We start from the raw sequence: 15,952 nt of genomic DNA, 5'->3' as shown, positions 1-15,952 counted from the left end.
GAAGAAGAAGAAGAAGAAGAAGAAGAAGAAGAAGACGACGACGAAGATGAAGGAGAAGGAGAAGGAGAAGGAGGAAGAGGAGGAGGAGGAAGAGAAGGAAGAAGAGGAGGAGGAGAAGAAGAAGGAGAAGGAGAAGGAGGAGGAGAAGGAGAAGAAGGAGAAGTAGAAGACAGGGGAAACACTGAAAGCTTTAGTCACAGGAAAGCCTTCCTGAATAGGACTCAAATAGCAAGGAAAGAACAGTAAAAATCAACAAATGGTACTACATCAAATTAAAAACATTCTGAAGAGAAAAGAAAAAGCCATTCTGTGCAGAAAAAAAAATCAAGAGTGAAGAGATAACCTTCACTAAAATAAAAGCAAATCTTTGGTAACTACTCTTTCAACAGAAGAAATACTCTGAAAAGATACACAGAAATCAACACCAAAAGATTCAAATAGACCATTCAACAATTGCACAAATAGATACTTCTTAAAAGCAGAAGTACAGCTGGCCAACTAGGATATTAAAAATGTTCAACAGTTTTTAGCTATCAGGGAAATGCAAATCAATGCTACACTGAGATTCCATCCCACGTCAGTTGGAGTCTATCAGCAAGAACCCAAGAGATAATAAATGCAGCAAGAAGCAGAGTGAAACAGAATCTCAGCTATTAGGGCTTGTATCTAGATGTCCACCCAAAGGCTCCTGAAGTTGTAGGTGGAGCTTTTAGGGGTGGCTGCGCCCAAGATGCTTTGATGGTGGAGTTAATGATGGGATGCTGTGACTCATGGTGGGGTGCAGAGATTCAGGGAGCCCCACTCTGAGTGGGAATCCTCAGGGCAATGTAAGGTACAGAAGGAGGACTGCTGCCCTCGCTCGCTGCCTTCTGCCTGCCCTGCTTTGCCGTGCACTAGTGCTCTTCTACAATGCCCCTCTGCCATGCCACCGTGTCTCGGAGCAGCCTGCTATGGACTGAAACCTCTGCAAACTATGAGCTACAGTGAATCTTTCCTCCTTTAACTTTGGGAGTTGGATGGTTTGTCTTATCAATGAGGAAAGTAACTAAGAGGGTAATCTAGTCCATGCATTATGGAAATCAGTTTGGAAGTTTAGAAAACTAAATACAGAGAGGCCAGTGTTCCAACTGTACCACTCCTCAGGATATTCCCCAGAGAATTAAATACAGCATGCTGTGATGCTACCTGCCCACCCCAGTGCATTGCACCACTAATAACAATAGCAAAGCTGTAGAAAGCCTAGCTGCCTGTCAACAGATGAATGGGTTAAGCAATGGTGGTGTGTACACCCAAACAAAGTTTAAATCAGGCTTGAGGAAGATGGAAATCTTGTCATCTGCTGGAAAGTGGATGGAAATGGAGGCCACCATGTGAAGAAAAAAAAGTCAGATTCAGAAAATTAAAAATTACATATTTTATCTTATATGGGGAAGCTACAAAAAAGTATGTGTGAGGGGCTGACAGGAATGTAGAGCTGAGTCTGCTGGCGATAAGGGAGTGGTGGCCAGGGAAAGAAGTGGGAGTGGGGGAAGGGGACAAGAGGATTGAAATAATCCGGGTATATTATATGCATGCACTAGTATACCAAAAGAGAACTGATTACTTTGCATTACTAATATGCACTAATTAGGTTAGATTAAATTAAATATATAAACCTGTGGGGCCAGTTCAAGTGATCTACATATGGAACTGGACATGGGAGAGGAGAGGGTGAGAGAAATATTTTAAGAAACAATGACTAATATTTTAAAAATTTGGTTTAAACTATGAATTTAGATTCTAGGGAGCTCAGTCAATGGCAACAAGGCAATATAAACAAAACCACGGTATATGTATCACTAAGTTGTGCAAGAGATATATGATAAAGGAAAAAAGGTGAAAAGTAAGCTTTACATACAAAAGAATGAATGGGAAGATTGCAGCAGATTCCTTGCTAGAAGTAACACAACACAGTGATAGCAGAATAAGATTTTTTTTTTCCGGTACCGGGGATTGAACTCAGGACCCTGTGCTCGTCAGGCAGGGCGCTTATTCTACTAAGCTATCTCCCCAGCCCCCAGAGTAAGATTTTCACATTGAAAAAAACCAAACTCACTACACAAAATTCTATATCTAGTATAAACAACACCTCTCAACTTAAGGCGAATTTTCCAGGCCCTGAGTTCAATCCCTGGTTCTGCCACCAAAAAAAAAAAAAAAAAAAAAGAAAAAGACTTTTAACCACAATATACGCAAATAAAAACTAATCAATAAATTGTGAAATATTTACCTGTGTATAATGGCCGCAAACACCAGAACACGTGAGATCATTAAAATCGAAATATTGAGATTCATTATACCAGTCGGCAACAGCATATTTTGGAGTAAAGTACGGGAGTCCACCATACCAAATATTTTCTCCGATATATTCAAAGTTGTTGTGGCATTTATGTGGTATTCTCAAACAGCTGTTATGTTCAGGCTTGCAGTGTTTGGACCATGCTTTCGCCACCTGTGCTAAGCTGTCATCCCAAGTCTGAAAAATAATTAAAAAAAAGTTTGAAATAAATTTTGCATATTCGTGTATGTCCAAATCATTCCATTCTTATAATCAGTTCAAGTTTGTTTCATTTATTAATTTAATGAATATACAGTTTTTTGTATTCTGGCAATTTCCATTTGCTTGTATTTCACAAAACACATACATAGTACTCATTCCATGACAGTTCATTTTCTATTTCCAGTATGCAGCAGATGCTCTGGTACATTAGAGACACTCAGCAAATATTCTGAAGGTGAACAAAAGAAGGCAGAAAAAGTCTGGTAATTTAAAAAATTAAAAAAAAATTGTTTATTTATTTATTTGTGACAGGATCTCACTATACAGTTGAGACTCATAGTGATCCTCCCATCTCAGTCTCCCCCATGCTGGGATTACGGCTGTGCGCTACCAGGCCCAGTTCCAGGGCTGGCCCGGTGTGTCCAGGGTTCAGGGGCCCACACGGCACGTGGTACTGGGGGTCAAACTTGAGTCCTTCCGCTTGCTAGGCAGGCACTTAGACCACTGAATTATCTCCCCAGCCCAAGCCCAGTAATTTAGATGTCTGTAAATTTATTATAAAAAGTACGCATTGATTATTCCTTTTATTAACACATAAGAAATAGTATGTAGTAATGATTTTCCTCCCTTGCCTGTATCTTAATTTTTTCCATCTCTGTGAGTTCTCTGTTCAGCATATACGATTTCTTGCTCTACCTGTCATCTTTTGTGCTTCACAGCCCTTTTAAAATTTTTGTAAATTAAATTTTTTAAAAATGTATTTAGTACAGAGTCTACAGGGGCTCATTACACAGATCAGACTTGTAGTGATCCTCCTGTTTTCAGCCTCCCAAGCACTACCGTCTCAGTGTGCCCCAGGGGAGGGGCTGGCATGGCACTGGGGATCTAACCCTGGTCCCTGAGTCTGCCTAAGCAGACACTTTAAATCTGCTGAGCTATTTGGGTAGCCGTTAAATTAAAATTTCTTTTTTGGGGGGGCTGGCAAGGTAACTCAGTGGACTAAGCTCCTGCTTAGGCAGGCATAGGGACCAGGGTTCAATCCCCGACATCATATGCCATGCTGGCCCTGCCCTCCGGGCATGCTAAGCCAACGTGGAGTTTAGATGTAATCTCAAAGCTGGGGAGACTGAAAACAGGAGGAACACTATGAGTCTGAGCTGTGTAGTGAGACCATGTACCAAATACATTAATTATTATTATTTTTTTAAAACTGGGATTGAACTCAGGACCTTGTGTTTGCCAGGCAGGCGCTTGCCACTGAGCCATATCCCCAACCTTGTTCTGAGTTTTTAAGAGAAAGTTTGATGAACGATGAAAAGGGAAAAAAGAATAATGATTTGATAAAACAATGGAAATACTGAATCATAGAATCTACTCTGCAGGGGGAAGAAAATAAGACCAGAGTAAAATGATGTTTGGGGGAGAGTTTAGTGGTCCATGCAAAGCCACACTTCCATAGCACTTGATGTACTCCTGAGGAGCTTGTCCCGTAGTTAGTAATTTGCTTGGCTTTCTCTTTTCTACCTGCAATCATTTTTAATTTTATTATCCTCTACTTATTTTAGAGTTGATGGGATTCATACATATAGTGCACTTGAATAAAATACCACCCCCATTTTGCTACTCCCTCCCCAACTTCTCAACTTCTAGTAAACAGTTTTAGTGTCAGGTCAACTTTCTAATCTTCCATGTATGACAGAAAACATGGTACTTTTCTCTGTCTAGTTGACTTCGTTGTCTTAGTTGCCTTCCCATCCTGGGGACCAAATGTCCAAGGCCCACAAGAAGAGGTCTGTTTCGGTGCGCAGCTTCAGTCCAGGGTTGGCCGCTCCAGGGCATAGATAGGGTGACCAAGGGTCGAGGTGGAGGAAGATGTACCCAACCCATGGCGGCCAGGAGGCAGAGAGAGGAGGCAGGAGCCAGGGCCACAACACATTTTCGCAGGTCCACCCCCAGCGACCCCCTCACCCAGGCTGCACATCCTGGCAGCATGTTCAGCGACTGAGCTCACCAATGGCTGCATCCACTAAGGACTGTGGGCCCACCTGATCCACTCACCTTCAAAATGAGAATTTCGTGGCCAGTTTTGATCTAAGCCACAACAGGTACTTCCCATGATGCCTTCCAGTTCTGTCCACCTCGTTGCAAATGAGGTAATCTGGTCTTGGTTTATGGATGAATAATAATCTATCAAGCATACATATCACACTTTTCTCTCTCCATTCATTTATGGACAGACACGTAGGCCGAGTCCACATCTTGCCTACTGTGAACAGTGCCATAATAAACATGGACACAAAAGGATAACTTGGGTACGCTGGTCACATTTCCTTTGAATATGTCTTCAGAGGCAGGATACCTGGATCCAACGGTTGAGCTATTTTTAGCTTTGAGGCGCCTCTATATATTCTCCCATAATTGTTCTATTAATTTAAATTCCCATCTACAGTATGTAAGAATTCTTTTATGTGTGATATCTTTGCCAGAATTTGTTTTATTATTTTTCTGAAAACAGCCATTCTAACTGAGGTAAGATGTCATGTCATGGTATTTTTTTTTTTTTTTTTAAGTAGGTCTACAGGGTCTCACTACACAGGTCTGGCTCTTAGTGATCCTCCTGCTTTCAGCCTCCCAAGAGCTGGGATTACAGGAGTGGGCCACCACACCCATTTTAGTGTGCGTGGGGTGGGGGGAGGAAGGAGGGGGGTGGGACCGGCATGGCATGCCTGGGGATTGAACCCCGGCCCCCTGCGTCTGCCTAAGTAGGCTCATTAGTCCACCGAGCTATCTGGCTGGCTCTTGTCATGGCAGCTTTGATTTATTGTTTTTTAAAAAGAATCTCTAGTGATAATGAGCATTTTCACATACTTGTTCACCATTTCTATTTCTTCTTTGTAGGAGTGCCTGAAAGCTCTAGGCATTTTGCTCATTTTTAAGTTAGATCCCTTCTTTTTAATTACAAAGTGTTTTAAGCTGGATGTGTTTATGGTTTTCAAGCCTCTGTCAGATGAAGAGTTGGCAAGTGCTTCCTCCCATGCTGTAGGCTGTGTCCTCACTTTCTTGATTGTTCCTTGTGCTGTGCAGAAGATTTCAGTTTGGTGTATTTCTATTTGCCATATTTTTTTCTTTTTGTTTGTTTGTTTCTTGTCTTTTTGGGGTCTTATCCACAAAATAATTGCCTATATAAACACCTTGAAGTTTTTGCCTGTCATTCTCCTGTTATTTCTAGAGTTAGGGTCTTACAGTTAGAGGTTTGATCCATCTACAGTCCAGTTTCAATATTCTGCATATAGAGACACAATTTTTCCAGGACTGTTGATGTATTTACTTGCAGGGTAGGGGATTGAACTCTGGACCTTACACTCGCCAGGCAGGCACTTAAGCCACTGAGCTAGCTCCCTGGCCCCAGCATTATTTATTGAAAATGCTTTCCTTTCTACCAAGTGTGAGTTTGGTGCTTTTCTGAGAAAGAGTTTAGTGTAGATTTGTGAGTTGAGTTTTACCTGTCTACACTGTTCTATTAATCCACATGTATGTTTTGTGTACTGCAGCACTGCTCTGGCTAGTAGAACTCTAGTACGCCTTGCCTTGAAGTCAAGTATCATGATGTGTTTGGCTTTACTTTTTCCCAGGAATGCTTTGACTCTTTTGAATCTTCTGTATTTTCTTAGGATATTTTTCTAGTTTTGTAAAGGATGCCATTTGTCAAAATAACAACAAAAAACAATAAACAACAGAAAAAAAAAGAAGGGCCAGGGAGGTGACATAAGTGCCTGCCTGGAGAGCATAAGGTTCTGGGTTCAATCACTGATATGAAAAAAACGAAAGAAAGAAAGAAGAAAGAAAGAAAGAAAGAAAGAAAGAAAGAAAGAAAGAAAGAAAGAAAGAAAGAAGCCATTGGTATTTTTATTAAGATTTCATTGAATCTGTACATGGCTTTTGGTAATATGACTATCTTAGCACTACGGGTTCTTCCAGTACGTGAACACTAGGGGGCTTCCCATCTTTTACTGTCTTCTTTAATTCCTTTCTTCCATGCTTTGTAAATTTTCACTCCAGAGTTCTTTCACTTTGTTATGTTTCTTGCTAAGTGATTTATTTGTTGCTATTAGGAACGGAATTCCTTCCATGATTTCCTTTTTAGCAAATTCATTATTGGTGTATAGGAACGCTGTTGATTTTGCATCTGGCTGCTTTACTGAGTATGTTTATAAGTTCTGTTAGTTTTTTGGTGGAGCCTTTAGCTTTTCTATACATAGAATCCTATAATCTGTAGAGATAAGTTTATTTTTCCTTTTCTATTTGGAGACCTTTTTTTTTTCTTTTTATGGCACCGGGGGTTGAACTTGGTACCCTGAGCTTTCCAGGCAGGTACTTATATTCCTGGCCCCTGAAATCTTTTCTTTATGTTGTCTAATTCTTTTGGATAAACTTCTAGTAATATATTGAATACGAATGTTAAGAGTGGTCCTCTTGTCCTGTATCTGGTTCTAGGGAAAATGCTTTCAGTTTTCTACCATTCAGTATGATATTGGCTGTGAGTTTGTCATATGTAACCTTTTTATGTTGAGATATGATCCCTTATTTCTAATTTATTCATTACTTTTATTATGAAGGATGTTGAATCTATTTTTTCCATATCTATTGATATAATCATATGCTTTTTGTTTTTTACTTTCTTAAATGTGATGTGTTGTCTTTATTTACAAAATTTGAACTATCCTTTTATTCTTTGAAATAAACTTGATCATGGTATATGAACTTTTTATGTTGTTTGAATTCAACTTTGTGTGTGTGTGTGTGCTGTATGCATGTTCATCATGGATATTGGTTTATGCTTTCTTTTTTGTTGTGGCCTTGTCTGGTTCTTACTAATAGGGTAATGGTAACTTATTAGAGTGAGTAAGAAGTGCTCCTTTCTGGTTATTGGTTGTTCTTCAAAAACTTTCTAAAATTCATTGGTGAGAGAGTCAGGAGGAGAGCTGGATTGAAGACAAAGAGAAAAATAGTTTGGAATGGAACTGTGGCCTGCCCCCTTCCCCATCCCTGCATAAGGCAGGCTGAGCCCTGGACAACTCAGGACCTGGGGAGTCCTGCCCGCCTCCCCCACCATCTATGACCTAGTCTCAGATGGATTTGCACTGGGTGGGCTGGAAGTCTGAGATTGCCTTTTGCTCCTTCGTTTTGGCATTTTGAAACTTCCAAATTTCACCCAGGCTCAACAGCAATAGCAGAGGGGGCACTAATTGTCAAGCAAGGCTCCCAGGACAGTGGGAGGGCAGGGCAGGTTCACCAAAGCTTGTGCTTTCCAGGGTGCAGTGTGGCTTCCATGACAGTGGGGGAGGTGGGCCAGGGCTCCCCACATCCCATAGTCGTCCAGGGCTCAGCCTGCCTTCTGCAATGGGCGGGGTGCACCTCGGCAAGAGACAAGGTCATAGAAGAAGTTGAAAGTCACACATTTGAAATTTCTGAAATGATAGCAGCTGAAGTAAAGAAACAACTCCATCAGGCTATAGAAGAAATCAGATCAGAAATAATCTCTCAGATTAAAAAAATGACAACAATTATGAAAGAATTCCTCAGCCCATCTAAAGAAAGAATTTATAAAAATATAGAGGAGAATAGAAAAATGATAGAAACATTGAATGAACAATACAGGAAAGAATTAGAATGCGTGAAACAGATTCAAACAGATATCCAGAAAATTAGAAATTCCATTGAAACCTAGAAAGACTGCTTGCATGAAACTGAAGATAGACTTTCAGACCTTGAAGACAGTATTTCAGCTAGTGATTGGGAAAGGAAAGCTCTCTTAAAAATAATAAGGAACCAGGAAATAATAATTCAACACCTGCAAGACGATGCTAAGAAAAACAACATAAGACTGATAGCTGTCAACAAAACAGCAAGAGTCAACACAAATGACATAAAAAGACTGTTTACAGAACTAGTAGCAGAAAATTCCCCAAGCATTAGAAAAGAATCTGATGCACAGTAAGTGAGGCATATAGAACTCCAATTAGCCATAATCAAAATAAATGTACACAGACACATAATAATCAAGATCCCAGAAATTTAGGAAAAAACCAGAATATTAAAAGCTGTTAGAGGAAACAGATCACCTATAATGGTATCATGGTTTGGTACCTTTGCAAGGGGGACAATATAATATGGACACCTTTTATAATATTAGCTTATAAGGAATCACCCAAGAATCATACACAAGAAGTTCAGGAAGTCTAGCCATTCGCTTAATACTAAAGAATCCAGCTGAAGGCCTGGATCCTACTTCATGGATCTGTGCTGGAAAGGTCCCAAGGTCAGTGGTGGAAGTTAGGAAGTCTATGCCAGCTGAAGATGAAGGATCTGTGCCAGCAGGCTGAGGGATCTGAACTGGAGCTAGGAAGTAACTCTAGGACCAGAGGGAAGCACCAGAGCTGTCCCAAAAGTACCACAGCCATCCTCAGCTACAGTGAGGTCCTGAGCTCCTCCAGTGATGAGGAAAGCCAAGTTCCCATGAGGAAAGCCAACACGATGAGCTTCTCCATGAGGCTGAGCAGTGCTCCATCTTCCCCTCCAGAGCCAGGAAGTGATGCTCAAGATGAGGACCAGAGCTCCTTCAAAGCTCACTGGGAAAGCCAGCATGACAAGGTCCTCCAGCAGAACAGGCCAAGAGAACTAGCTGCTTCCAACAGTTCCAACAGCTTTTCAAAACAGTATCCCTAATACAGGTTCAGCAACTTCTCCTGTTCTGCCTTTATGCTGCTGGCAACAGCCCTCAGGTGGGCCACCCATACTCACCACCATGCTAGTTTAATTCACCTGGGTGTAATAAGTTGACCACCAGTAGAAATATACTACAAATGGAAAGCTCCTCTGCATCATGGCAGATTTCTCAGCACAGAGCATTAAGTCAAGAAGAGCTTGGAGTGAAGTACATCAGGTCCTGAAAGGGAAAGCCTTCCAACCCAGCTTGACGTACCCTGAAAAACTACCTGTTAAATTTAATGGCAAGATAAGATCCTTCCATGACAAAGAACAACTGAAGAAATTCATAAGCACCAAACCAACCCTACAAAGAGTATGGAGAGATGTTCTAGAAAGAGATGTAAATGACAACTTCAAGAACAACAACAGAAAGGAACCACCAAGTAGAGAAAGCAAATAAACACAGGGGCAAGGTACAGAGCTACAGTAGGCAAATAACGTGACAAAGATATATCAGTTATAACTATCAGTGTAAATGGCCTTAGTTCACCAATCAAAAGAAGCAGACTGGCAGAGTAGATCAATGAAGAAAATCCCATAAAAAGCAGGGGTATCTAGTTTGCTTGCTGACAATGGCAACTTCAAACCAAGCATGACCAAAAGAGATAAAGAAGGTCACTACATACTTGTTAGGGGAAAACTGATAGAGGAAGAGATAACAATCACAAATACATATGCACCCTACATAGGAGCACCCAACTATAAAAGACAAATTTTAACAGACATAAAAAAATGAGGAGTAACACAGCTGTAATAGGGGACTTTAACACCCTACTGGCATAGAGATAGATCAACTAGGCAAATACTTTATTTCTTTCAACAAAGAAATAAAAGAACCAAAACAAACTTGGGGAGAAATGGACTTAGTAGACCTTTACAAAGTGTTCCATCCAACAACATCAGAATACACATTCTTCTCAGCTGCACACGGGATGTTCTCTAAAATAGACCATATACTAGAACATAAAGCCTGCTTAAGTAAATGCAAATAAATAGGTCTATAGGATAGTTTGTTATTATTTTTTTATTTTTGGCAGAACCAGGGATTGAACTCAGGACCTTGTGCTTGCCAGGGAAGCACTTAACCTACTGAGCCATCTCCCTGGCCCCTGATAGTTTAAATTGGCTGTTTCTTTGTTGATTTTTTTGTTCAGATGATCTATCCATTGAGGACAGTAAGGTATTGAAGTGGTTCAGTCTTATTCTATTGGTTTGTCATTATTATTGATATACTCATGATTGGTTTATAAAATTGGGTGCTCAGATAAGAGTTGTGCATGAATTGACCATCATGTCTTATGTGTGTGTGTGTGTGTGTGTGTGTGTGTGTGTGTGCGCATGTGCAGGGTCTCACAATGCAGCTCTGACTTGTGATGAACCTCCTGTTTTCTGCCTCCTCAGTGCTGGGATTGTAGGTGTGAGCCACCGTGCCAGGACTCCATCGCCAGCTCAGCGGGCTGAGGGTGGGACCGGTGTGGGATGTGGTGCCAGGGATTGAACCCAGGCCCTTGTGCTTGCCCAAGCAAGCACTTACTCTGCTGAGCTATCTCTCTGGTCTTTATCATGTCTTCTTGATGCACTGATCAGATTGTCTACATTATCTTAAATATCAGCCTTCTTTTATTCAAAACCATACAAGCTTTGTCTTAAAGTACATTTTGCCAGATAGCAACATAGCTATTTGTACTTACTTCAGGTTTCTATTTTCTTAGCATGTCATTTCTGTTCTTTAATTTTCAGTTTCTGTACATGTTTATGAGTAAGATTAATTTTTTTATTAGCAGCATATTTTTGGGTCTTAGTTTTTTTTTTTTTTTTTTTTTAGAACCAGGGATTGAACTCAAGCCCTTGCACTTGCCAGGTAAGCGCTTATTCTACTGAGCCATCTCCCCGGCCTTAGTTTTTAAATACCTTCAACCGGTCTGTATCTTTTAACTGGAGAATCTACTCCATTTATGTCCAAGATTATTATCAATTTATAATGATTTCCTCTGGCCACTTTGTCTTCTAGGTGACTTAAAAAGTTTTTTTATTCTCTTCTTCACTCTGTGTGTGTGTGTGTGTGTGTGTGTGTGTGTGTATGTGTGTGTTGTTAGGGATTAAACCTACAACTCTTGAATTGGATTAGTGCCCATGCCTTTTCAAAACTGTTTCATTTTTAAAATTTTAACTTTTTTTTTTGGTGGAACTGGGGATTGAACTCAGGCCCTTGCACTTGCCAGGCAAGCGCTTATTCTACTGAGCTACCTCCCCAGCCCCCTTATTTTAAAGAGAATAGAAAAATAATAGATAGGACATTAGAAATGATACATGATTAAGAAAAGAAAAGATGGTAGGTGTTGAACATGGTCATTATACTGGATATTGTTATCTTCAATGTAGTTGCTCAGATTACAGATATAAGCGTGGAAAATTGGTCAAAGTAAAAATTTTAAGCAATAATTCCTACCTTAAAAAACCATTAGGAAAAAAAAAAACCATTAGAAATCAGTATTATAATCAGCCTACCTATCCTGTGCATATACATATATACACTTTTCCATTTCATGTTTCCCTCTTTTCTCCTTTTCCTAAATCACAATTATTTATTCCTTGTGCTCAGTTTCTTTTTCCTTTAATATATCAGTTGTACCTTTCAGATGTGAATGTCTGTTTGCTTCATGATATCTCAGTGCTTTAAAATAATGGCAGCAAAGTTCATTTGACAAAGTAAAACAGAAGAGCGAGGGAAAAACTGTCCCTGTAGAGTGAACTTGGACTGAGAAAAAGAGGAAGAAAAGCAAAATAAAGCACAGCTTGGAGGACACAGGGCGGGACAGCAGGAGGAAAGCCGGGATGGCCTGGTGTCCCAAACGGTCCCACATGCTCTCTTCTTTTTCATTTTTTCCCTTTTTCTTATTTGAGCTCTGGTTTACTCTCTTCTACTTTTATGCAATCTGCTGTTGAGGCTTTCAACTGATCAGTATATTTACTTATTAAGCTCTAAAGTTCCCTGAGTTGTGTGTAGGCTCCTACATGGTGATGGGTTTATTTTAGGCGCTGCTAGTGGTGGCTGTGTTACTTGTAAGGCGCTCTGGTCCTTGCTGAACCAATAACGGCAAGAGCTCGATCCGGAGCGCCTTTCCTCTGACCCCACAGTGGTATCAGTTCAGGAGCTTCATGGGAAGAAGCGATGGCTGGAGCAACAGCAGCTCCTCTGTGGCTCTCATACCTCTTCCGCTCAGACAGGTGCAGGAGCAGCGGCAGCCGGAACCACGAAGGTGTAGAGACTCTGCTGCCGCCGTGGGAGCGCCCACCCAGGACCGGGACTGCCGTCCTCCCAGCGGCACGCACCTGGGCGTGGTGTGGTCACGAGGGCTGCCCTCTCCCAGACTTTTGCAGCTGCAGTGCTTCCCAGGGAGCTGGAGGGAGTGCGCCACGGCCAGAGCCAGGCCAATTCTTGCTGGCGCTTCTTTTGGCTGTGGCGCCCTCGGTGGCGGTGGCCACAGAGTTCGGGTGTGGTGGCACGTGCCTGTAATCCCAGTGCTGGGGAGGCTGAGAACAGGAGGATCGCTACAAGTCAGCTGCATAGTGAGACCCTCTACCAAATACATTAAAAAAAAAAAAGAAGAAGAAGAAAGAAAGAAAAAGAAAGACAAGTCTGTTTGATGAATACTTCATTTCAGCTGTCTTTCTTTCAATTTTAGAATGTCTGGGGGCTTGCGGGTTAGCTCAGTTGTTTAAAGCCCTTGCTTGGGCAAACTCAGTCAGGCGCAGGGGTCCGTGGTTCAATCCCCAGCTCCACATGCCACACCAGACCAGCCCTTTAAGCAGCCTGAGCCAATTTTAGAATTTTAGAAATCCTTCTCAATTTTAGAATTTCCCCATGGTTCTTAAATTTCAGCGTTTTTGCTGATATTTGCCACTCTCCACCCACTTTGCCTGCATGTTATTTCTCTTAGTTCCTTAACATGTTTTGTTATTTAAAACCTTTGTCTAGGAGCCAGAGTGCTAGCTCAGCTGCATGAGCGCCTGCGTGGCAGGCACAACTCAGGAGTTCAGTCCCCACTACCAACCTCTATATGTCCATATATCTATCTCTATATCTCTTTTGTCTACATATTGCAGGTCCGTAGTTCTTCAATGATTTTGGAGGCAATGTGATTATTTTTGACTTTCTTCAGTGCTTTCTCATTATACAGAAAGACTAATAGCACTGTGCTAACTTCTACATCCAGCAGCTCGGGAGGCTGAGACAGGAGCACGTCGAGTTGGAGGCAAGCCTGGCCAGCTTAGGGAGCCCCTGGGACGGAATAAAGAATGGCTGAGATGCAGCTCAGTGGCACAGTACTCCTGCATTCCAGCCCTTATATTGAGAAAAAGAAGGAGAAAAGAGTTCTTAGTCTTTTAAAAATTTGGCTTATTAATCTTTAGGTTTTCCCTTTTTTCTGGTGCTTTAGCAGTATTCTGTCCCACATCTGGATTCAGCAATGTTTTTCCTCCATGAAAATCTTCTGTCAGGTCAAAAATACAAATATAAGCACGCTATGAATTCACTGCATCTATGCTTTTTTTTCAATGGCCAAAGCTAGGAAATAACTAAGAAAGAAATTATGAATTCATGCTAAAATTTTAGCAATACACAATGTACTAACCATTATTACTCTCCTAAAATCTTGTTTTGAGATTTTGTAAAAAATAAATAAATAAATAAATAAAAAAGAAAGAAAGAAAATAAATTAAAAATAAATAAATGAATAAATAAATAGGGCAAACAATTAAACACAGGAGAAAAATAATAAACCACAACAGGTAAATTAAAAAAAAAAAAGCACTCACAGATATCACTACTAGCATTAATTCTTTAAATTTAGTTTAAGATTTCTAGTTAATTTTGCCCTGGAAAGTATTGTAGTAGAAATACACAGCTGAAACACTGTATCGTAGAGTCACTTACATAATCTTTAAGTATATTCATGAGGTTAATTTGCTATATTAATTTTATTTTTAAGATTTTGTTTCTTTTTGTTTGGGTAACAATTACGCATTTAGCAAGTTAAATTATAGAACAAAGTAAATTTAAAGAAGATACATTTTGCTTTTTTTTTTTGTCTTTTCAATACAGTCTTGCTATGCATTTCAGGCTGGCCTTGAGCTCACTTTGTAACTGAGGCTGGTCTAAACCTGAAATGATCCTCCTGCCTCAGCATACTGAGTGCTGGGATTACAGGCGTGCGCCACCCTGCCTGGCCCTACCTTTTTGCTTTTATCACTTGCAAACTATTGCCTCCTTTCTTCTCTCATAGGTTGCTGTGTACACTGAAATTAATTTTGCATTTATATTTTCATTGGTTACGTTAAAAATAGCATATATGTGTGATTATATAGAGTGTATGTGTAAATATGTAAATATACACACATATTTAAACAGAATTAAAAATTCTGTTTTAAATTAAAAAAAAATAGGATCTACAGTCCAATAAATATGAGAAAAATGGGCTAGGGAAATAGGTCGGTGGGCTAAGAGCCTGCCTGCCAGGCACGAACACCCGGGCTCAGTCCCTGGTACTGCACATCACCATGTCAGCCACCAAAATGGGCCCTAGTGGTTGGTGCACACTCTGAGTAGAGGGACCCTGTACCAAATAAATGGTAAGTGAAGATTTTAAAAAATTAGAAAAGTATTAGAAAATGTTACATAGCCAATACATACTTTTAACTTCCCCAGTCTTTTGAAGATCAAGAGAAACACTACATACTTTTCTGTATTTCAGGGAAAGGTCTACAGGGTGTTCATGGTCTCACTACTAGATCAGACTTGTAGTGATCTCATTGTGCCCCGGGGGTGGGGCTGGCAGGCAGGCCTGGGAATTGAACCCCTGGGCCCTCCACCTGCTAGCAGGCACTTTAGTCCACTGAGCTATGTGGCTTGCCCTAATATAACATATTAATTTTTTTTAACAATTCTGCATCAAAGAGGTCAAGTTATATTATTTTCCAAATCTCTTTGAAACTTACTCTTCAGGAAATCATTTTCTGATACAATCAGACAGTGTAGTTTTGAACTTATTTAAGTGCCTGGGTTGTGATTTTTAAAAAATCATTTATTTTGTGCTGGACTGAGAAAAAGAAGGCAGGACTAGAGAGGGGAAAAGAGTACTATGTCCACGTGGTGCATAGATAGACTAACACTAGCTACACTAATGTTCATAAAATAGCACATTTATAGGAAAAAGTTATGAGGTAAAAAACTCCCAGTGAGACAATGCACATGCAAGAATTTGTTTAAAACGTTTAAATTAGAAGAATTATTTTAGTAATCTGATTCTCTTTCTGCTTGTTCTTCCGGAGGGAGCTCTTCTACCATATGGTCTACCTGATGAAGGTCTGGAAAACACAGCCAGTGCAATGATTTTTCCAAATTAAATTTTCCAAGTTTATTACTTTTCATAAAAGTGGCCATCTGGGGACTGAGGTGATAATTCAGCGGTCTAAGTGCCTGCATAGGCAAGCTCAAGGACCCAGGTTTGATCCCTGGTACTACAATGCCATCCTGGCCCCACCCTGGACACATCTAGGGGCCACCGAGTCCAGGCGTGGCGGCGCACGCCTGTAATCCCAGCCCTGGGGAGGCTGAGACAGGAGGGTCACTAAGAGTCTGAGCTG

General features: G+C 40.6%; 1 protein-coding gene across 1 annotated transcript in view; it reads right to left on the bottom strand.

Annotated features, from left to right (window-relative positions):
* The window catches only part of Glipr1l1 (GLIPR1 like 1), a 53,425-nt gene that overhangs the window by 36,387 nt on the left and 1,086 nt on the right, over positions 1-15,952 (bottom strand). Inside the window, exon 2 of the mRNA XM_023716314.1 lies at positions 2,270-2,515. Coding sequence (XP_023572082.1) covers positions 2,270-2,515 — 246 coding nt within the window. The remainder of the gene's footprint in view (positions 1-2,269; positions 2,516-15,952) is intronic.

Source organism: Octodon degus, unplaced genomic scaffold (assembly GCF_000260255.1).
Source record: "Octodon degus isolate 3935 unplaced genomic scaffold, OctDeg1.0 scaffold00047, whole genome shotgun sequence".
NCBI lineage: Eukaryota > Metazoa > Chordata > Mammalia > Rodentia > Octodontidae > Octodon > Octodon degus.
This window is presented reverse-complemented; position numbering and strand designations above follow the sequence as displayed.